We start from the raw sequence: 22,707 nt of genomic DNA on the forward strand, positions 1-22,707 counted from the left end.
CCTATGGATGTGGTTAACAAGATAGCATCTATGTCTCCACCAGCTAACAAGAAAGAAACACAAGCTTTCCTAGGCCTTGTGGGGTTCTGGAGAATGCATATTCCAGGTTACAGTCAGCTTGTGAGCCCTCTCTATCGAGTAACGTGGAAAAAGAACTATTTTGAATGGGGCCCTGAACAACAACAAGCCTTTGAGCATATCAGACAAGAAATAGCTCGTGCAGTAGCTCTTGGGCCTGTCCGGACAGGACCAGATGTGCAAAATATACTCTACACTGCAGCTGGGGAGCATGGTCTCACCTGGAGCCTGTGGCAGAAAACACCAGGAGAAACCCGAGGTCGACCATTAGGGTTTTGGAGCCGGGGGTACCGAGGATCAGAAGCCCACTACACCCCGACTGAAAAAGAGATACTAGCAGCATATGAGGGGGTTCGAGCCGCTTCAGAAGTTGTTGGTACAGAAGCATATCTCCTCTTGGCACCACGATTGCCCGTGCTACACTGGATGTTCAAAGGAAACATCCCCTCTACGCATCATGCAACCAGCGCTACATGGAGTAAGTGGATAGCATTGATCACGCAACGGGCTCGACTGGGGAAATCTAACCGCCCAGGAATTCTGGAAGAGATCATGGACTGGCCAGAAGGCAGAGATTTTGGAGCATCACCTGAGGAGGTGGCTCGTGCCCAAGAGGCACCACCATATAATGAGTTATCAGAAGACGAAAGGTGTTATGCTTTATTTACTGATGGATCCTGTCGTGTGGTAGGGAACCATCAGAAGTGGAAAGCTGCTGTGTGGAGTCCCACACCACAAGTCGTTGAGGCCACTGAAGGAGAAGGCGAGTCAAGTCAGTTTGCAGAAGTGAAAGCCATCCAACTAGCCCTAGACATTGCTGAACGAGAAAAATGGCCGGTACTCTACCTCTATACCGACTCCTGGATGGTGGCTAATGCCCTATGGGGGTGGCTACAGCAGTGGAAGAAGACCAATTGGCAATGCAGGGGTAAACCCATCTGGGCAGCAGCATTGTGGCAGGACATTGCTGCCCGTGTAGAACACATAACTCTAAGGGTACGTCATGTAGATGCTCACGTGCCCAAAAGCCGTGCCACTGAAGAACATCGAAATAATGAACAGGTAGACAAGGCTGCCAAAATAGAAATAGCTCAGGTGGACCTGGACTGGGAGCGTAAAGGTGAGCTATTTGTAGCTCGATGGGCCCATGAGACATCGGGACATCTAGGGAGAGATGCAACATATAGGTGGGCTCGTGATCGAGGGGTGGACCTGACCATGGAGGCCATTACACAGGTCACTCATGAATGTGAAACATGTGCTGCAATCAAACGAGCCACCAGAGTAAAGTCTCCCTGGAACAGAGGGTGGTGGCTGGGCTTTCGATATGGCGAGGCCTGGCAAATTGACTACATCGGACCACTGCCACGAACACGCCAAGGCAAGCGCTACATACTCACCATGGTGGAAGCAACTACTGGTTGGCTAGAAACATATCCTGTAAACCATGCCGCTGCCCGAAACACCATCTTAGGCCTCGAAAGGCAAATTTTATGGCGACACAGTACCCCAGAAAGAATTGAATCAGACAATGGGACTCATTTCCAAAATAACCTCATAAGCTCCTGGGCAAAGAAACACGGCATTGAGTGGGTGTACCACATACCCTATCACCCGCAAGCATCTGGAAAAATTGAGAGATATAATGGACTGTTAAAGACTACGTTGAGAGCGCTAGGCAATGGGACATGGAAGCATTGGGATACAAATTTAGCAGAAGCCACTTGGCTAGTTAACACCAGAGGATCTGCTAACCGTCCTGGTCCTGCCCAAACAAAACCCCTACATACTGTGGAAGGAGATAAGGTCCCCGTAGTGCACATGGGGAAGTGGCTGGGGAAGGCAGTGTGGATTGCACCTCCCATGGGAAAAGGCATACCCATTCATGGGATTGTCTTTGCTCAGGGACCTGGGTGTACTTGGTGGGTAATGCGGAAGGATGGGGAGACCCAGTGTGTGCCTCAAGGACATTTAACCTTGGGGGAAAAATAATCTGTGATGTGAGTTGTATGTTGTAGGAAGTAATGTAGCAGGAATGACCTGAACTGCAGAGGAGTGAACTTCACAAGGAACCAGACAAGTGCATCGGTGACCCAAACCTGACCCAAAGCTGGTGTTGGGGCCCAACGATCGAACATACTGCTTCTCCTGTCCTGACCATTCATCTTGATGGATGGGGCCCAAGTCATAACCTGTGTGTGAACATCAGGAAGAGTGGAAGAAGCCCATGGAATATCTATCTCTTAAAGGACAGGGGATAGTAATTAATAAGAATGTATAAATCCGTACGTTGGGTATAAAAGTGGTTTAAGTATGCAGTTTCAGTTGTAAGTGTTGGTAAGAAAGGATTTCAGTAATGAGAATTAAATACAATAGTATGGTTAGAAGATATCTGTATTAAGTTATGTGGAACCTGAGCAGGACGCAAATGGTATGGAATAAGGGGTGGAGATTGTATTGGGTCTGGCTGAGATGGAGTTAATACTCCCCATAGCAGCCCTCATAGCACTGTGCTCTGCATCAGTAGCTAGAAAGGTGTTGATAACACACCAGTGTTTTGGCTACAGCTGAGCAGTGCTGGCACAGCATCAAGGCTGTCTCTCCAACATTTTTGCCCCCCCCTCAATGGCAGGCTGAGGCAGGGCAAGATCTTGGGAGGGGACATAACCAGGACAGCTGACCTAAACCAACCAAACAGATACTCCATACCATATGACGTCAGCTCAGATATAAAAGCTAAGTTAAGGGAGACGGAAGGGGGGGCATTTCGTCTTCCAGAGCAACCACTACGCGTACTGAAGCCCTGCTTCCCGAGAAGTTGCTAGACATCGCCTGCTGATGGGAAGTAGAGAATAACATCATTTGTTTTTTCTTTGCTTTTGCGCGCGCAACCTTTGCTATCACTTTATTAAACTGTCCTTATCTTGACCCACGAGCCTTTTGTTATATTTTCTCCCCCCCGTCCAGCTGAGGACGGGGAGTGATAGAGCAGCTTTGGTGGGCACCTGGCATCCAACCAGGGTCAACCCACCACAGTATCCATTCCCCATTAGATTTCCGCACGGGCCATATGGGACTATTAAAGGGTGAGTGAGTCTTGCTGATCACTCCTTGGCTCCCCAATTGGCAAATCAGCTTATGGATGGGGATCAGGGAGTCTCGGTTGGTGCGATATTGCTGCCGGTGCACCGCTGTGGTAGCAATTGGCACCTGTTGTTCTTCAACCTTCAGCAACCCCACAACCGAAGGGTCTTGGGAGAGACCAGGCAGGGTAGACAGCTGTTCAATCTCCTCCGTCTCCAATGCAGCTATACCAAAGGCCCAACGGTACCCTTTTGGGTCCTTGAAATACCCCCTCCTGAGATAATCTATACCAAGGATGCACGGGGCCTCTGGACCAGTCACAATGGGGTGTTTATGCCACTCATTCCTGGTTAGACTCATTTCAGCTTCCAATATGGTTAGCTCTTGGGATCCCCCTGTCACACCAGAGATACAGATGGGTTCTGCCCCTTTAGAACTTGATGGCATTAGGGTGCATTGTGCACCAGTGTCTACTAGAGCCTTATATTCCTGTGGGTCTGATGTGCCAGGCCATCAAATCCACACTGTCCAGTAGACTCGGTTGTCCCTCTCCTCCACCTGGCTGGAGGCAGGGCCCCTCTAATCCTGGTCAGAGTATCCGTTACTCACTTTTTGCACACGTGAATCAGAAGTCCCTTCAAGAGGATCAGAAATGAGATCGGCCCATCTACTGCATCTGGGGGACTGCTCACGGGAAACTGGAGCAGCAGTTTTCCAAGAAGAATCTTCTTTTCTGGTTGCTTTTTCTCGCAACTCCCGTACCCGTGCATCCAAGACTGAGGTAGGTTTTCCATCCCACTTCCTCATGTCCTCTCCATGGTCACGCAGGTAAAACCATAGGTTAGCCCGTCGTGTGTACTTTCTCTCTCCTCTCTCTTGGGCAGAGGAACGCTTACTCCCAATAACTGCAATGCGGGCCTGTACAGGTGAGGAGGAGGACATATCCACTTTGAATTGCTGGAACTCTCGGGACAATTCCTCTACAGCTGAGACGCAGGCCCGTAGGGAGGAAGAGAGACTTCCTTCGTATTGCCGGAGTTGGACAGCCAATTCATCCACCATTTGTCCATAGCCTTCTTTCCAGGACATTACTGCCAATGAGTTGGCATAGGTTGGTGGTGCACTTCGTAGAAACTTCTGCCACATCGGTTGTGTGCATTGGACTTCATCTGGATCTGTGAGTGACTGCGCATTTTCTGGATCATTATAAATCACCTCCAGCATGGCTAATTCCCTCAGGTACTGGATACCTCTCTCCATGGTGGTCCACTTGCCTTGGTGACATGTAACTTCATCCTTGAAGGGGTATCTTTCCTTTACACCTGAGAGAAGTCGCCTCCAGAGGCTGAGGACTTGTGTTTTTCTCCCAATCGCCTTGTCAATGCCCCCTTCTCTAGACAGAGATCCCAACTGCTTGGCTTCCTTACCCTCTAATTCCACACTACTAGCCCCATTATCCCAGCATCGGAGCAGCCAGGTAACAATGTGCTCACCTGGGTGGCGGCTAAAATCTTTTCGCATGTCACGCAACTCACTCAGGGATAGAGATCGGGTAATTATTTCAGGTTCTGCCTCTTCCTCCTGTTCTCGCGATGACCCTGGTTCATCTTCATCTCTCACTAAGCGAACTGATTTCTTTGTGTGTTTCTTTTTCTGTACAGGGGCAACTGATACTGGCACAGGTTGGTTCTCCGGTTTAGCAGCAGTATCTGTCACCGGGGTAGGGTTAGCCACGGTGCCTGTTGCCGGGGTAGGGGCAGCCACGGTGCCTGTTGCCCTGTTTTCCATCTTTTCCCTCTTTTCCCCCTGAGGGTGCTGCATAATATCAAGCAGTGTTTGGTAGATACTGGCCAGGGCCCAGCACAGTGCAGTGAGTTGTGTGTCTCTGGGATAGCCACAGCATTTTCCTTTCAAATATTCTATCACTTCATGAGGGTTCTGTAGTTGTTTGGGAGTGAACTTCCAAGTCACTGGAGGTGAGAAGTTCTCTAGATACCTGCCCATATCCTCCCACATGCCGTGCCACCCATGAATATCCAGCTTTGGGGCAGATCTCTGGGTGGTACTCTTAAAGAGCCTCTTTGTAGCCCTAAACAAGACCTGAAACATAGTCAGGAGGCATAGCACTAACAGCACACTGGCTTGCGCATCCCAAGGATATTCAAAATTCTCGAAAGCTGTTGTAATTAGTCGGAAGGAGAGAAGGGAGGCGAACGGACGGGGGGAAGTATCCCCCCCAACTTCCCCATGGATTGGGTGTAATTACCAATAAAATCCGACAGAAGGTGCCCAAAGTATGGAAATGATATCACTGCCTCATACAGATACCAGCTTAACCTCATGACCAGTGATGTAATCATTTCACAAGTCGACATTGCCCAGCACAGCAAAATGATAATCCCAATCACTCTCCCAGAGATGAAATACGTAACTACAGGCAATACATAGAGCATATAAGAACTTACAAAACGCCACCATGTAAACAAATGAATCAACATTGTGACTAACATCTATTTATCTAGTATAAGAAATGCGTATGACAAATTTGTTTCAACACACTCTGGCCAGATCTGTCGTTATCTCAACCCTTCGGGCCCCACGTTGGGCGCCAAAAAGGACTGTCGTGGTTTCAGCCCAGCCGGTAACAAAGGACCACGCAGCCGCTCGCTCACTCCTCCCGCCCCCCTCTGGTGGGATAGGGGGGAGACGGAGGAGAGAAAAGAAAAAAAAACCTGGAACCTCGAGGGTTGAGATAAAGGCAGTTTACTGGAACAACACAAAGAAATTACAACAACAACAACGGTACTAATGAAAGAGTATACAAAAAGAGTGATGCACAGTGCAACTGCTCACCACCCGGAACCCGACGCTCTGCCACTTCCCCCACCGAAAGTCGAGACCACCCCCCAGCCCGCTCCCCATTTATATACTGAGCATGATGTCACATGGTATGGAATAGCTCCTTGGCTAGTTCAGGTCAGCTGCCCCGGCTATGCCCCCCACCTCCCAGGTTCCTGTAAAAATTAACTCTATCCCAGCTGAACCCGGGAGAAGACCACAAGCAAGAAAAAAAAAAAAAAGAAAAAAAAAAAGAACTATACCCTTAAACAACAGTTGAACAACATTTGTCAGGAAACCTCACTCACATTACCCATAAGAGTCTTATGTTTTGAGTATTTTGAGTACCTTTGAAGATATGTTTTTAAAAGGGTGTTATGATTTCTTTAAGAAATTCTTTTTAAGAACTGTGTCAGTATGTCTCCACAGCTGGACCCTTAGAATTAGACATAACAGCGCATCCCTTCTGACCAGGAGATTAATTTAGACAAACAGAAGAAATCACACATTTTAAATAAAACTGTATGAAAATTTATACTTGTAACTCTTTTATAACCCAAAAATCCAAAAACTTTATCTAGTAGCTAAAGCTCTAAGATAGGGATATATTTATAGAAATTATAATAATATTTTAAATTATATTTGGCCCCTTTTTTTTAATAATGGAAAAATTTAACTTGGAATTGACTGTATTAAAGGACAGGTAAAAAGTTTAAAGTTAACTCTTTGGGTGAATAGTGATAATATATGATCTATTCATCTTTTTATGAAAGACTTATTATTATCAAAAAACATGGAGTATGTATATACATTGGACTTTTAAATTATTTATGTTATATCTACATACCAAATGTGACAGATGCTCTAAATCATCAGATAGACAGAATAAAACATGTAACTCAAAACAGTAGAGAATTAAGATCAAACGTTAGAAAATTCTTAACTAAATAAAATATTTTAAAACTTTAGATTTTTTTTCTGACTAGATGGTTGACTGAGCTTTTATAAAATATAATTTTGATAGTTATTATCATTGTTATAATCTGTGTCGCTTTTAGCTGCCTTAAGCTGTGACACGATCTATATTGAGATGAAGATACTAAAGTTAGTCTTAAACAAAAGAAAGGATACAATTTGTGTGATTTGTCTAATTTTTTTTAAGAAGAAAATCAATCGTAAAATTATAATCATCCAAGCTGTTACAAGACAGCAAGATGGACAAACAATCCCAGAATTTGTAATTAGTAAAATTATAGTGAAAGTATTGAAATGATTTTCAAAACTTTCAAAGGGGGGAAATGTTACAAATATTCTGATAAGTTAAAATTTTATATAAGCTGGGTTTGATCAAAAGGTAAAGATTGTAGAATATAGGGGTTTGAAGCTCGCAATGTAGTCATCGAAACTTAGGAACATACAAAATGTGCTGTATACAGTCATAAGAAAATAAGTATTGTCTAAAATTAGTTAACCATAGAAACTTCGACCGATTTGTTAGTTTGTAGTGTGTTGTCCTAAGAAACTAAGAGAGATCGTTACGGACCTTAGTTCTGTTGCTTAGAAACCCCACTTTGATCAGGATTCCAGTTAGTGGAATTAAGTAAGATTAACCAATGAATGTTTTAGTATAAGAATATTGAAAAGGTGGTGTGACTGAGGGCCAATCACTAGAAACATTAAATTCAAGAATTAACATTGAATGTACTTTTATGTAAATCTAATACATGATGGCGAAAATCGTACTGCGCAGAATCACATAAGAGAGGTCAACTATCGGACAAAGTGAGGAAGACTATGGAAGACCACCAGAGGGCTTCTGAAGACCACCAGAGACTTCACTGCACCTGCGTAAAGGGACATTTACATATGCTAATGATTTATCAGACAGTTGATGATTATGTATGACATTTCCCAGAAATTTAGTGAATATGTATAACAGGTGTGTATTTAACCTGCATGATTAAACCAGACAGGTGCACACACTAGGTGGAGTGATCCCCTGTGTGCCCAGCGCTGCAATAAAGGAGTGCCTGCTTCTTAACTTCTCATTGCTGTTAAGGAGTTTTATTCTGGATTTTGGCAACAATATGTTCCACTGATTAATCAGAAGGTAGACTGTATTCACTACCACAGGAACTATAATTTCCTTTTTTTAGATTCATGTAGGTATTTTGTCTGTTATAAGTGAATGCTCGTTCTGTGGTTTGTGGCTTCCCCTGCCTAGTTACAAATGTTCATGATTTGACTGAGTTGAACTGTGGATGTGGCTAAACATATTGCTTCCTCTTTCCTTGAATAACATCTTCCAATGCTCCACTGTAGTCTTGATATTGCTGCACAGCTCAGTACACTGTATTCAGAGCCAAGTAGGCATTTCCTTTATCAATCTATTTTGAGGAATCTCAAAATATTATGACTGGACTTTTTCACTCTTGTCCTCGATGAAAACATGAATTTTGGGGAAATGCTTGATAAAATTATCTTTGTTTAATTATGAGATATTAAACATGACAAAAAATATATTTTAAAGTTAGAAATATTGCTTGCATTTTTGCACTTAATGCAAAAATCAAGTACTTTTTTAAAACTTTTAATTTCTCAAAGCTACAAATTGTTCTTTCTGTCATCAGGATCATTTTCCCTATCCCCATGTACTTGAGTGGAGCACCTCAGAATATGGTTTCTGTAAGCAAACAAACTGAAGAATTGCTTTGTAAACAACTAAAGAGAGCTGCAAGCACCATCATTCCCAACTCATCCAGCCTGCAAGACAGGACTGCTCCAATTGTCTCTCTTGTTGCAAACTGGTTTTTATCTACCACAGAGACTACTGATTACTTTCATACAATTTAGTAAAATTATTATTAAACTTAGAATTTTCTCACTACAATGGCATGTTTAAATTGGAAACTTAGGTTTTGTATCATCTGAGCTTTCAAAGAGCGATTCTTGAGTATTACCAACATAATTTTTCTCCATTAAGTTCATTCTGCCTTTCACTTAGACAAACTAACTTTGCCTAAAAGGGAGAAGATTAACTTTTATGAATGATTCCTTTCAAGGAAAGATTGATTTATATTTAAACTACTGGGTCCCCTCAGCAGTAAGCAAGAGATTACATTACATGTTCAGTTTATCACACATTTGTAAAGCTTACCACACAGTAATAACTCCACAAGTTCTACAACTGCAGTAATATTTGATTGCAGAAAATCCTTCAGTTTAGAGCCAGCATAAATATCCAAAGTATACAGTTTTCCTCCATAAAACGGATGGGCTATCATGTACTGCAGCTATACTGGTTCTGCTATACAATGCAATTCCTTGTACTTGGAAACTACCCCAAATCTCTTATATCAAAACTGTTAAGGGTAGGCACTTCCAGAATACTTCCAGAATTTCAAGTGCAGATACAACTATTACTAGAAAGTATACTTTTGGGTAGATGTTTCATTGCTACTAAGTCATCACAAAGTCAACAATGCTTTTATGCAGCCAGCTTCTTGTCTCACTTCACATAGACATACTCTAAAAAACACTCTTAAAACTTTTGCCAGAAAAAAAGACTCCCACTAACAACAAACAAATGTTTCTATTTGGCTTGCCCACATCAAAATTTGAATCATACTATCAACAGAAACCTATTAAAAATGCTTGTCTAGCATAGCTGTGTTCAGCACAATACTTAATAGCAACTTCAGGACACCTAAAAATACACCCGATGCTATGGTACTTTGAAGCACACTATTGAATATCCTCCCCCCTTCATTTCGATTACTGTAAGGAATTGCGCAGCTGGTTAACTGAGAATACAAGAGTCTTGTATTTGGACAGAAATCATATTGCAACAGCAGTCATTTGGAACTGATCAAACTTTAAATCAGATGAGGCCTGGTTTTCTCAAAAATGCTTTGTACTAAAGCTAGTTTATCCAAGGTGTTAAAAAATTCAGGTTCAGAAGGGTATAATTTCAGTTCAGCCTGCAGCATGCTATAGGAGTTACATGCTAGGTGCTGGAATGTTTGTACAAACGCTTACAGGAATATTTCTGTTCTTGTTCACAACATCAGCATGCAGAAGACAATTTAGGCAGCATTGGGTGAGATCACTTTGCAGTGGTTCAGGTTATTCAATCCACAGAAGACCCAACCTTTTATGCCCGGCAATTACTAATCCACCCCACACATGTGCGGTTCCATAGGGTTTCATCCTATCACCAGCCCAGTTCTACATTGATTATGTATGGATCTACCTAGGCAGGCTACAATCAATGCAGCTGGGAATCTTTCCCTATACCTCCTTTTGTGCTGAATTTGGATTCTGTAGTTTCCTTGTTTTCCCAACACCAACCTGAACTGAGATCATGTCTGAGAACCAGCAGATACAGGCTCAGGGAAATGATACTGCAAGGCAGAAAAAGCACAGAGCAACTCCTGGAAGTTTGCAAACCTGTTCTTCACTGGCTTACTAACTCAAGATCTTATTAAATATCATTGCTTGGAGACCACCCAGGGATAGCAATGACTCAGAGTACTCCCTGCCTTAAAAGTTCTGGTGCTTGACCCAATTCTTACAAAAAAAATAGGACATCAATTGAATTCCTAATCTTATGTTTCAGCTCACTAGCGACAGAATGCTTGTGGCTCTCAAAAAGCTTTGGCTCTTTAAAACATAATAATCCAGCTTGTCGGCTGAATAACTGCTACTTCCAACAGCCCTGGTCGTAAGGTTAACTAGGCCTCTCACATATGCAGTTTCCAGGTTAGCAATGGGATCCACATGTGCTGAAGTGCCACATCCTCAGCAGCAGCATGGCAGCAGCTCACTTCTCTCCAGGCAGCTTGGGTTCTCTTCAGAGACACTCCTCAGTAGTTGTTTCAGTTGCCGCAAACTCATCACCTTTTTAAAGTATGGGAATCAACCACAGGTCAGGCTGATTGGGTGCTACCTAACCCACTTCTGCTTAGTGATGAAGAGTACACTCCACCACAAGTCCTGTTCAGAAGGCAACTACTAGCCTTTAAGAATGCAATTTTAATTTTTTGCTGTTTTATTTGGTAGAGATCAGTGACGTATTTCCTTTAACCACCTGTAAGAACAAATCACCAACATCTGAAAAGCCTGCCCTTTATATTTTTATGAATGAAAAGTTATGCATGTCCTGCAATACAGAAGTTACTATGAAGGCTACTCCATGCTTCGTGATAATGTGATTTTGAAAAATTGCTATTTCCTTGCAAGTTTTTGTTCCTATAAGTTTTTTGGCAAAATATAATAGCTCTTGAGAGCTGACGGCACAGCTTTTCTGCTGCATGAAAAGAGGCCTATCAGAAATTTGATTATAGCTGAATGATTTTCAGACTAGTTTTCAGCCAGCTCACAAATGTTACATTTACCTAATATCTGCTTTAAATCATACCAGCTTGTCCCTCTGCTATCTGAGAACAGCCAGGCTAATATTGCTTCAAAGACCTTGGCCTCTACATTAATGTACCTGAAATACTAGGACTCTGATCCTTTGGCTGATGGGAAATTTTGAATCCATGTTTAATTCTCTTAAGCCAGGAGATATATATATATATATATACTGTTGCATCTTCATTGTTTAAATTTTTCTTTCATGCATTACTGAAGACAAAATTGGATTGCTGCTTACATTCATCCACTGAAAATTTGTTTCTGAATACCTAACAGAAAGAGACTATATTTCCTCCACCAACGTATTCTTTGCTTGCTTACTTGGCCACTTCTACATGGGGTATAATCAAATTTTCCAGATCATTTCACAGGTGCTTTGATTTGATGCCTAAATTTACAGTAATAGAAAAGAATGTTGTTCTCTGAGATGTACAGCATACATCACCTTTAGAACGTAGATATGGTCGTTCCTCTGGCTGCTGAGCCATAATTTCCTTCTGTTTTCTAACAGCTGTGACTTTGGGTATTAATAATAATAGACATAACTGTGATTCTCCTGAATATACAAGGTTGCTTTGTTAATGACCAGAGAACATTTGGATTGCCAGAGGCTCTTCTCAAATACTTTAGCTTCCAAGGACAAGATGCTAGTCAATATAGTAACTTTAGAAAAAAAGCTATGACTCACTGCTTCTCTGGCAAACTCAATTGAGAATGTTTTATTTCCCCAGTGCTTCCTCTAATTTGGATCAAGACAACAATATCACAGATAGGCCAACGTGTTGAGGATTTCTTGGCTGGGCAAAGGCATGTGAGCAATCCAGCCGTTATGTGGGAACGAAGCATAAGTTTACAAAATACTGGAGCAGACAAGGACGCTGTGTCCTTGTACGCTGGGAAAAAGAAGATAAGAAGAGCCTGACAAACAACACCTGGATGCTGAAGAATGAGATAAGTAACTGCTGGACGCCTCGTGAAGAAGCTTGCACAGCCAATAGAGAATAAGATAGTGTCGCGTGAAACAGGGTATTGTACCAATTAGAGTATTGTATAAGGCACGTGGACATAGAAGCTTAGCCAATAATAACGTTGTTGCTAGCGCGTGCTATCACTTTTTTCTATATAAACCCTGTAAAACCCTGTAATAAAGGAGAACGATCATACTCATATTGAGACTCCGTCGTTACTCCGGGACCGTCTCCCACTCCGACATCTGGTAGCAGAGGATGGTTCTGCACGACTGAATTCTCCGAGACTGCAGTAAGCAGCGAGAGGAGGGGAGTGGGAAACTAAACGGCTGGGAGGAGTGCTGCTTGGGTGCATAGTCAGAGCAGACACGGTTCGAGGTGGCCTCTCGTCTCCCAGAGGACAAGGCGCAGCAATGGAAATAGAAGCTGCAGCGACGTTGCTCGCAAGTATCCTCTCTAAGAGAGGGATCGAGACAACGGTAAAACAACTCATCAAGTTGATTAAATTAGGACAGCGATGGGATCGCTTTAAAGACACGCACATGTTGTTCTCTGCCACAGAGTGGCGTGAACTGGGAGATAAGTTGTGGGACGAGACGATTAAGGGGAGTCCTACCGCAAAAGCTTTCGGACAGACTTGGCGAGAAGTAATGAATCACCTTCTACAAATGATAGCAGAAAAAAAAATGGCCAAGGCTGCCTCCCAATGTTGGGCACTGAGACTACTATTCCTGAGTCCACACGTATTTTCGACTCGGAAACCACGAAAACCGCTAGAGGGGTTGTTGCCCCTATGAAAGCGTCAGCTACTGAGCTTTTAAATAATTCACCTGGCGACCCAGAAACAGGACAGTGCGATCCTAAACAAGGGAGTGCCGATTGCCGCCCGAGGGAATCTCAGCCCCGGTCAGTATCGGTAATAGACACTGAGCCTTCCTCCTCTGAGGACGAGGGAAGCCCGGGAGACGATCAAGAACCGCCGCATCCCCCTCCTCCCGCCTCCCCTCCCTCCTCCCTCCCTTTCCGCCCCCCCCTCCGCCGCCTTGCAGCGGCGCGTGTCAGCCGGCCATGGAATGGCCGCCGCCAGGCGCGGCCGCGGCCGGCCCCGGGCAGAACCATCCGCGCCCCCGCCACCGCCCTTTCATCCATCCCGCCTCTCGGAACCAGAGACGGTGAAACTAACTGCGCCCGCGATAGACGCGGAGTCGCCTGCAGTAGCCGCTGCAGAAGAAAGGCAGAGACATTGGAGGGGAGTAATAAAAGATGCCATTATAGAAGGGACTATGCTCCAAGCATTCCCAGTTATTGCATTAAATGGACAGAAAATATGGGAAGCGTTTGACTGGAAGGTCATTGAGAAATTAAAGAATGCTGTGAGTCAGTACGGAATCAAATCTGCGTTAGCTCACCAAATACTGCAATTCATTTTTTCTGCTGATACGCTGATACCTCAAGATATTAAACAGATAGCACAGTTAGTTTTAGAGCCCTCAGAAATGCTAGTGTTTTTCTGACAGTGGGAGACGTTCTGTGATTGGGAACAAGCAACACCACGACAACAAACAGATCCCTTATGGGGAGTAACCACGCAGATGCTGATGGGTACGGGACCCTTCGCATCAGGGAACGCTCAGTTACAATGTATCACTGAGGTTCATCATCTATCACAGATCTTGGCGTATCAAGCTTTTCTTTCCATACCAGACAATATGCGAAGCCATACTTTTACTCAGGTGAAACAGGAGCATAATGAACCTTTCGCACAGTTTATTAATAGACTGCATAGGGCAATCTATGACCACCCTGACATGAACAAGGGCATGAAAGAAAACATGTTCAAAATGCTCGCTTTTGAAAATGCTACTGAAAAGACACGCAAAGCATTGTGTAATTTGCCGACAAATGCAGCTGTCGTTGATATGATAGAATACATGGATTGATCAGTGGACTCACAGAAAACAGCCTATGTTGTCGCAGCTCCACAAGGAGCTACAAAGAAGCACAAGGCCAGTAAGACACCCTTGGTCAAGTGTTTTAACTGTGGCAAACGTGGACACATTAGGAGCAAATGTACAGCTTCTGCTAAGAAAGATGACAATACCACCAAGAATACAGGAAGAAGGGAAACTTTACACCGACCACGAAGGCCCCTCGCGCGATGACACAAACGCAAGGGGCTTGGGCTGCCAGCCCTCAGGCAGCCTCGCAACCACCAGATCTGCCACTGCAGGGAGCTCCGGAGTGGACGTGGAAACCGCAGTACACATTCAACATAAAGGGACCACTGGGGTTTGGGCTTAGTGCATTTTTAATGGGACGATCTTCAACAGCTCTAAAAGGAATCCTGGTAGTCCCAGGGCTTATTGATGCAGATTATTGTGGGACTGTGAAAATTATGATTCATGTTTTAATCCCTCCTGTTTCTATTCCTAAAGGCACCAGAATAGCACAATTAGTTCCATTCAGGTCGTGTGTTCCGAACCCAGGTGAAGTACAACGTGGAGATGGTGGATTCGGCTCCACAGGGAAACCACAGGTATACCTTGCCATGGACATAACAAAAGGTAAACCAGAAAAGGTAGTGCAATTGGAAGGGCCTGACGGAGTTATCGTCAAGAAACCGATGACAATCAATACAGGAGCTGATGTTACGATTATTTCACGACGCATTTGGCCTCCATCATGGCCATTGATCAATCCAAATTTTGGCATTGCAGGGATAGGGGGCACACAAGCCACCTTAGTAAGTCAGCTACCCATTACATTTGTGTTCCCCGACGGTGAACACGTTACAACACGTCCGTATGTCATGACTACCCCAAAGGAATTGCTTGGCCTCATAGGCCGTGATTTATTGAGCCAAATGAAGGCAATGTTAGTGACCCATCCTTTTTAGGAGCAGTCACTGAGGGGCAGCCAATCCTGAAAATTAGCTGGAAAACAGATGAGCCTGTTTGGATTGATCAGTAGCCGCTAAATTCTGAAAAGCTGCTAAAAATACAAGAGTTAGCTGAGGACCAATTGAGAGCGGGACATGTTGTTCCTTCTACTAGTCCGTGGAATACACCAATATTTACCATTCCCAAGAAAAGTGGGAAATGGAGACTGTTACATGATCTCAGAGCTGTGAATGCAGTGATGCACAGTATGGGAGCCCTGCAGCCAGGTTTGCCGTCTCCAGTTATGCTTCCAGAAGAATGGGATTTGTTAATTATAGATCTAAAGGATTGTTTTTTCACCATTCCCTTGCACCCAGATGACGCTGAACGGTCCGCCTTTTCGGTACCGTCGATTAACAAGGCAGAGCCCTATAAGAGATACCATTGGGTCGTGTTACCGCAATGAATGCGCAATTCCCCCACGATGTGTCAGGTATATGTGGCCTGGGCATTAGAGCCTGTAAGAAAGCAGTTTCCTCAGTTACATTTTGATAGCGGGAAGGAACTTGCCACAGGATGAAATTTTAACTCAATTGCAGGACATCTTAAGCCATCGCGGAGTAATAATTGCTCCTGAAAAAGTGCAAATGTCAGCACCTTGGAAGTATTTGGGGTGGCACATAGATGCTAGCACTGTTAAACCTCAGAAGGTTCAAATAACTTCAGAAATTTTAACGGTGCATGATGTCCAGAAGCTTGTGGGAGATATCCAGTGGGTGCGGAATCTTTGCGGTATCACTAATGACGATATGGCCCCTCTGGTAGAACTCTTGGGTTCGAGCGCACGTGCAGATGAGAAACGGGAAATGACAGGAGAACAGCAAAAAGCCTTAGAATATATATCAAAGAAAATTGCATCTAGCTTTGCATCCAGATGCAATGAGGATTTACCGATCATGTTGATGCTCATTAATACAGGGGACTCTCAGAGGCAACACCCTTATGCGGTAATTTGTCAGTGGGACACAAAGCGCTCAGATCCCTTGAGAATTCTGGAATGGGTCTTCTTGGCCATACGGCCAGACAAATCTATTGTAACCCGATTGGAATTATTTGCACAACTGATCATTAGGGGAAGAACGAGGATTGTAGAGATTGCAGGAACGGAACCAGAAATGTTGCTGATACCTCTGGTAAAATGGTATTTGGAGTGGGGAATTCACCATGGTACGGGTATTCCACATCTTCCCACAGGACAGGCTATTGTCAAACGGGCCAACCAAACCTTAAAGAGCATGCTGCAAAAACAAAAAGGGGGAACCCAGGGCTTACTCCCAGAGGAACGATTGGCCAAAGCCTTATTTGTGCTAAATTATCTTAGATTGACAGGTGATCACAAAGACCCACCGATGGTAGTGCATCATGCTCTTTTACAGGCGGAAAGGACACAACAAAGTACAGGAATCAGGGTAATGTATGAGGACCCAGAATCCAGGAAATGGTGCGGACCAGCAGAAGTAAAACTTACTGGGAGAGGGTATATGTGTCTGCTTACAGATCGAGGCCTGCGCTGGATCCCGGCTAAGTGGGTCAAGCCATGGCTTCGCACTGATGCTGGACCCGGAATTGTCCCAATGGCAACTGGCACGGCACTGGCGGGTGCTGGAGCCACTGATCCGACAGATTCTGACTAATAGAGTATTACACTTTAGAGGACTAGCGGACATTGAGTCCTTCAGAGAGGGTTTTAGAACAGCGTGCCTTATTGTATATAGAACTTGCTTTAGGTAAAAAGTGTGTTAAGCATAATTTGGTTAAACATAGTGTGATTACGGGAAGACAGTGTGGGGTAAACGTAAAAGTTAGTTAAAGCCAAAATTAGGGGTAAGGTCTATTTCCATTAATAACCTGGGAACGAGGTTGATTGTGTTTCCACAGATACAGGCCCACGACGGACTCCTGTTGAATTTGCATGACCATCATCATCTGGAGCATCATAGATGGTGCGGCAATATGAATACCACCTCAGTCAAAAACTAATGTATAGGTCACCTTGGCTAACATAACAGGTCAAGATTCTCTGTGCACCACAACCGCATCATAAAGCCCATGAACCAATAGACAAGATGGCTATGACTCGTGCAGCACGCCTGGCCAGCGAGCGCATGCGTCATAGATTGCAACCGAGGCAGACTTTTGGCACCCGCTGGCCACGTGTGCTAAAACCCATTCCTCTGCAAATGTATAAATACCAGGATTTTCCGAAGAGCATCGGGCTGGTGTACGGTGAGGCCATCGTTGCCTCTGTGGGGACGCCCACGTAAAGCTGGCACCTACCGATTGCTGGGCTGAGTTCGCGGAGCAAGATGGCACAAGAATGTATGGATGGTTCATCTTCCTCATAGTCCTCATGGTCTGGGTCATTAGGGGTAATGGGTTGGCTTAAAGAGTTATGGGCATTATTGTAGTTATCGTGATTTTAGCTATTGTAATAATTTTACCTTGTTCAGCTTGTTGAGAAAAAATGGCATCCCAAGTTATTAAGCAAGCCTGCATTGCTCAAAAACAAAAAGGGGGAATTGTTGAAGATTTTTTGGCTGGGCGAAGGCATGTGAGCAATCCAGCCGTTATGTGGGAACGAAGCATAAGTTTACAAAATACTGGAGCAGACAAGGACGCTGTGTCCTTGTACGCTGGGAAAAAGAAGATAAGAAGAGCCTGACAAACAATACCTGGATGCTGAAGAATGAGATAAGTAACTGCTGGATGCCTCGTGAAGAAGCTTGCACAGCCAATAGAGAATAAGATAGTGTCACGTGAAACGGGGTATTGTACCAATTAGAGTATTGTATAAGGCGCGTGGACATAGAAGCTTAGCCAATAATAACGTTGCTAGCGCGTGCTATCACTTTTTTCTATATAAACCCTGTAAAACCCTGTAATAAAGGAGAACGATCATACTCATATTGAGACCCTGTCGTTACTCCGGGACCGTCTCCCACTCGACACCAATGCATATTGTCTACTGATCTTATTTTTGATGAAGTATTTCAGGATTGTTATAGTAAGAAATATTTTTTTTATTTATACAAGAAATGGAATATCCCGAAGAGCACCAAGAAACCGACCATTGGCCTTAGAATCGCAAGTGATTAATCATTCCTTTCAGACATGCTTATGAGAGTTGTCTATGGTGGCTTACTGTAACCTATGCAATATACTTAGAAATCTCCAAGAGCACTGCAGGCATTGCCAATTCTTAAGTAGGACAGGCCAACGTGAAGCATAAAATGCCATGTCTCAGTACAATCAGTTAATTTCAGTTACAGAATTACAGAATTGCCCCAAACAGCTATTTTAGCCCACGCCCTCATCTCCAGGTCTCATCACAGATGCTGCACTTTTGCAGCCTAACCATGTGCAAACTTCTGCATGGGATGCTGTTAGTTGCTCTTGATAATTGATCTTTGAAATACTTTGGCTCAATCTAGTCAGAATGAAGTCATACAACTAAAACAAGCTGCTGAAGCACCATATCCTTTCCTGTAACCATGCAGAAAACTGCTTTAAGGAACAGAAAAAGCAGAAACAAATCCTCTGCACATATAATTTCCCTGTGAAAGGATTTGTTGCCTTCACGGACCTCCATACTTAAAAACCCTCTGGCAGCTTGGGGGCAGAGGCCCTGGAAAGAAGCACTAACTGCAGGCTAGTGAAGAGCAGTCAGGGGAGCTGCTGTGCAGGGCTGCAGAGACCAATGGGCCCCACCGGGGGGACGGGCTTAACAGGGAGTTAACAGCAAGGCCAGAGCCGCGGCAGGCAAAACCAGCGCTGCCTCAGAACTCAGAAGCTGCCCGAAGCAGAGAGTACTGCCCCCGGGAGCCACGGTGCAAGTACGACAAAGGTGGCAGATTTCACCCTGAACGGCCCACTTCCTCCAGGCGGCCGCCACTCAGCTGACCCCAGGGGAAATCAGATGACAGCAACACCACTTCCTTCCCCTCCCACAGAGCCTCTCAGCCCCACTCCCCTAGCGACCGCAGCCCAGCACGTACCCTCCCCAGCATGCAGCGCGCAGCTGCCGAACGGCCGCATTGTACGTCCGAGGAAAGGGGCGGGGCATCGCCCTTCCCCCACCCACCACGGGACAGAGAGAAGGGAGGGCGGGAGATCGCGAGCGTGGCCGGCGGAGAAGGGGCGGGGCGTGAGGCTCCCCCCACCTCCCTCCGCCGGGGAAACCAGGGCGACAGCCAATGGGGAAGGCGCCCCGCGGGGTGGAAAAGTGGGGCTTCGGGAGGCCGCGGGGTGGGGTTGGTGCTGAGTTTCCGCAGTGTCATCGCCGCTGGTAAACAGATTCTGCCTCGGTCGAGATCCAGCGCATCTTCTCCCTTCAGCGCCTTTCCTATCCCCCCGTCGCTAAGATGGCTGATGGTGGGTAGTGAGGCGGGGCTGCGGGGAGCTGTTGCCGGCCGGCGCGCGGTGGGGCAGGCGGGGGCAGCTGACGGGACAGGATAGGACTGGACTGGAGCGGGGGGTGGGGTGCGTGCTTGGGAAGCCGCGCGTGCTTGGGAAGCCGCGCAGCGCCATGTCCGCCTTCGCCCTGGAGGAAGCTCTGGAGGCTGACTGGGTGGCTGTGAGGCCTCACGCCTTCCAGGAGCGGGAGAAGCACAAATTCGTCTTCATTGTGGCCTGGAACGAGATCGAGGGCAAGTTCGCTATCACCTGCCACAACCGCACGGCGCAGCGCCAGCGCAGTGGCTCCCACGAGATCTACCGCGGCGGCCCCGCCGGCCCCGAGGCCAGAGCCGCCCCCAAGGCCGGCATCCCTACGGTGAGCAGGGGCCCGGCCTGGGGCACGGATTCCGGCCTGGCGCGCGGCTCCTCGCATCTCCGCGCCGAGGCGGGGCTGCGGTGCTCCGAGCGGGGCGCGGCGGCCGAGGCGCTGCCGAAGAGCCCGCTGCGCGCCAAGAGCAGCCCGGCCCGGAGGCTGCTGCGGGGCCCGGAGGCGGCAGGTGCCGCCGAAGAGATAGAAGCGCTGGAGCTGGGGAAGGAGGAGGCCGCCTCGCTGTCGCCCTCGCCGCTGCAGGCAGCCGAGTCGGCCGCTCCCGACGCGGAGCCCGTGGGGGAGGAGTGCAGCTGGGCCGGTCTCTTCTCCTTCCAAGACTTGCGGGCTGTGCACCAGCAGCTGTGCTCGGTGAACTCGGAGCTGGAACGCTACCTACCTGCCTTCCCCGAGGAGCCCTCGGGTGTGTGGACGGTGCTGTTCGGAGCCCCGGAGCTATCCGAGCAGGAGATGGACGCTCTCTGCTACAAACTGCAAGTTTACTTGCTCCACAGCTTGGATACCTGCGGCTGGAAGATTCTTTCGCAGGTGCTCTTCACTGAGACTGACGACCCTGAAGAGTATTATGAGACCCTGAGTGAGCTGCGACAAAAGGGGTACGAGGAGGTGCTGCAGCAGGCCCACAGGCGAATCCAGGAGGTGAGGCTACCACATGGTCCAGATATCTCCACCTTAGTGTTACCTTTTCCTTACTCTGTGACATCTTTAGTTGTTCTCTCCAGCTGCTCCCCTCTACCTTTGCAGAACTGATCGATCTGTGGGACAAAAAAAAAAAGTACAGGAAAACTGTCTAGTTTTAAAAAAAAGAAAGCAAGCTTTGAGAATCAAAGAAAGAAAATGAGGCTTAACCTTTCCAAAGTCTCTAGGGCCAGGATTTAAGAAGGTACAGATTTCCCTAGTCATCTAAGTGTGGCTCAGTACTTTATTCTGTGCAATTGAACGTAGATGTTTGTGAACAAGAATCTGATGGATTTGGCAAGGTCTTTCTCCCAGATTTTTGTTGTTGCATTGCTTTACACCAGGATATGTTGTAGTCTGAATTTTTGTGTTTAATGGGAGCAGCAACATGTGGTGTTTATTTTGACAGTACAATTTAGGTGCTTGAGGCCAAAAAGTTCTAGGTTCCTACAGGCTCTGGGTGCTGAATCTACTATTTCAAGTGAGATGATGTTTTCCAGTGGAATTGGAATAACTACAACTTTTGTTCAGCTGGTAAGTTCTTAGAGTTGGGATTTTAAAAAGCAAGCTATCTGGTCCTAGCAAGTATTTACTGCATTGCCATTGCTAGTGTCTGACAAGACTTGCATGTTTCAGAACACACTATCTCTTTTTCTCATACCATATACTGTTTAGACGAAAGTAATTGAGGAGGTTCTGCTAACTTCTAGCATCAGTGTGTGAGAATTTTTTCACATCTTTGTGAACTGAGGTATATGAGGACCCAGATATTCCCAGTGAAAAAGGAGAATTTTACACTTGTTTTTATGTTTTGGTGGTCTTGGTCCAGAATGTACCTGGATCTATCTAGGTGCAACTATGTATATGAATCATGTTATGGAATTTTTTATTTTTGCAAACACCATCTAAATTCTATTGTATGGATTTGTATGGATATAGATCAAGTTTGGCTGCTTCGGCTGCCCATATATATCCTACCAATATTGTGTGTTCAAAAATGTGTGGTGGTGAACGTTTTGGGTTTTTTTTCCTTGATAGAGTATGAGTGTATGTGCTTGCTGGTTTTGATGGCGTAGTGTCCTGGTTTCAGCTGGGATAGAGTTAACTGTCTTCCTAGTAGCTGGTACAGTGCTATGTTTTGAGTTCAGTATGCAAAGAATGTTGATAACACTGATGTTTTCAGTTGTTGCTCAGTAGTGTTTAGATTATAGTCAAGGATTTTTCAGCTTCTCACGCCCAGCCAGCGAGAAAGCTGGAGGGGCACAAGAAGTTGGCACAGGACACAGCCAGGGCAGCTGACCCAAACTGGCCAACGGTGTATTCCATACCATGGGACGTCCCATCTAGTATAGGAACTGGGAAGTGGGGGCAGGGAATCGCTGCTCGGGGACTAGCTGGGTGTTGGTCGGCAGGTGGTGAGCAATTGCCCTGTGCATCATTTGTACATTCCAATCCTTTTATTATTGCTGTTGTCATTTTATTAGTGTTATCATTATCATTATTAGTTTCTTCTTTTCTGTTCTATTAAACCGTTCTTATCTCAACCCACGAGTTTTACTTCTTTTCCCGATTTTCTCCCCCATCCCACTGGGTGTGGGGGGAGTGAGTGAGTGGCTGCGTGGTGCTTAGTTGCTGGCTGGGGTTAAACCATGACATGTAGTTTTGAGTCTTTGTAGGATTTGGGCCCAGCTTTTCCTTAGTGACTGGAGTTACAGAGTATGAGACAATTATTGTTTTATCAGTGATGAAATCATGATAAGGTGTTAAAGGATTTTCAGTCATGGGTTTCTCTAGGTTTGCTTTATTAACAACTCCGAGTTGAGCCACCACCGCAGTGAATGGCAAACTTCCAAAAATTTCTGTCATATACCTTTTACCACCCATTATCCCAGTCCAAAGTCTTTGTAATTTTCCAGTCGAT

General features: G+C 45.5%; 1 protein-coding gene across 1 annotated transcript in view; it reads left to right on the forward strand.

Annotated features, from left to right (window-relative positions):
- The first annotated feature begins 19,520 nt into the window (after nucleotides 1-19,520).
- The window catches only part of LOC138683275 (junction-mediating and -regulatory protein-like), a 114,817-nt gene continuing 111,630 nt past the window's right edge, over nucleotides 19,521-22,707 (forward strand). Inside the window, 2 exon segments of the mRNA XM_069774845.1 lie at nucleotides 19,521-19,767; nucleotides 19,769-20,747. Coding sequence (XP_069630946.1) covers nucleotides 19,694-19,767; nucleotides 19,769-20,747 — 1,053 coding nt within the window. The 5' untranslated portion in view covers nucleotides 19,521-19,693.

The sequence above is a fragment of the Haliaeetus albicilla genome, chromosome W (assembly GCF_947461875.1).
Source record: "Haliaeetus albicilla chromosome W, bHalAlb1.1, whole genome shotgun sequence".
NCBI classification, from domain to species: domain Eukaryota; kingdom Metazoa; phylum Chordata; class Aves; order Accipitriformes; family Accipitridae; genus Haliaeetus; species Haliaeetus albicilla.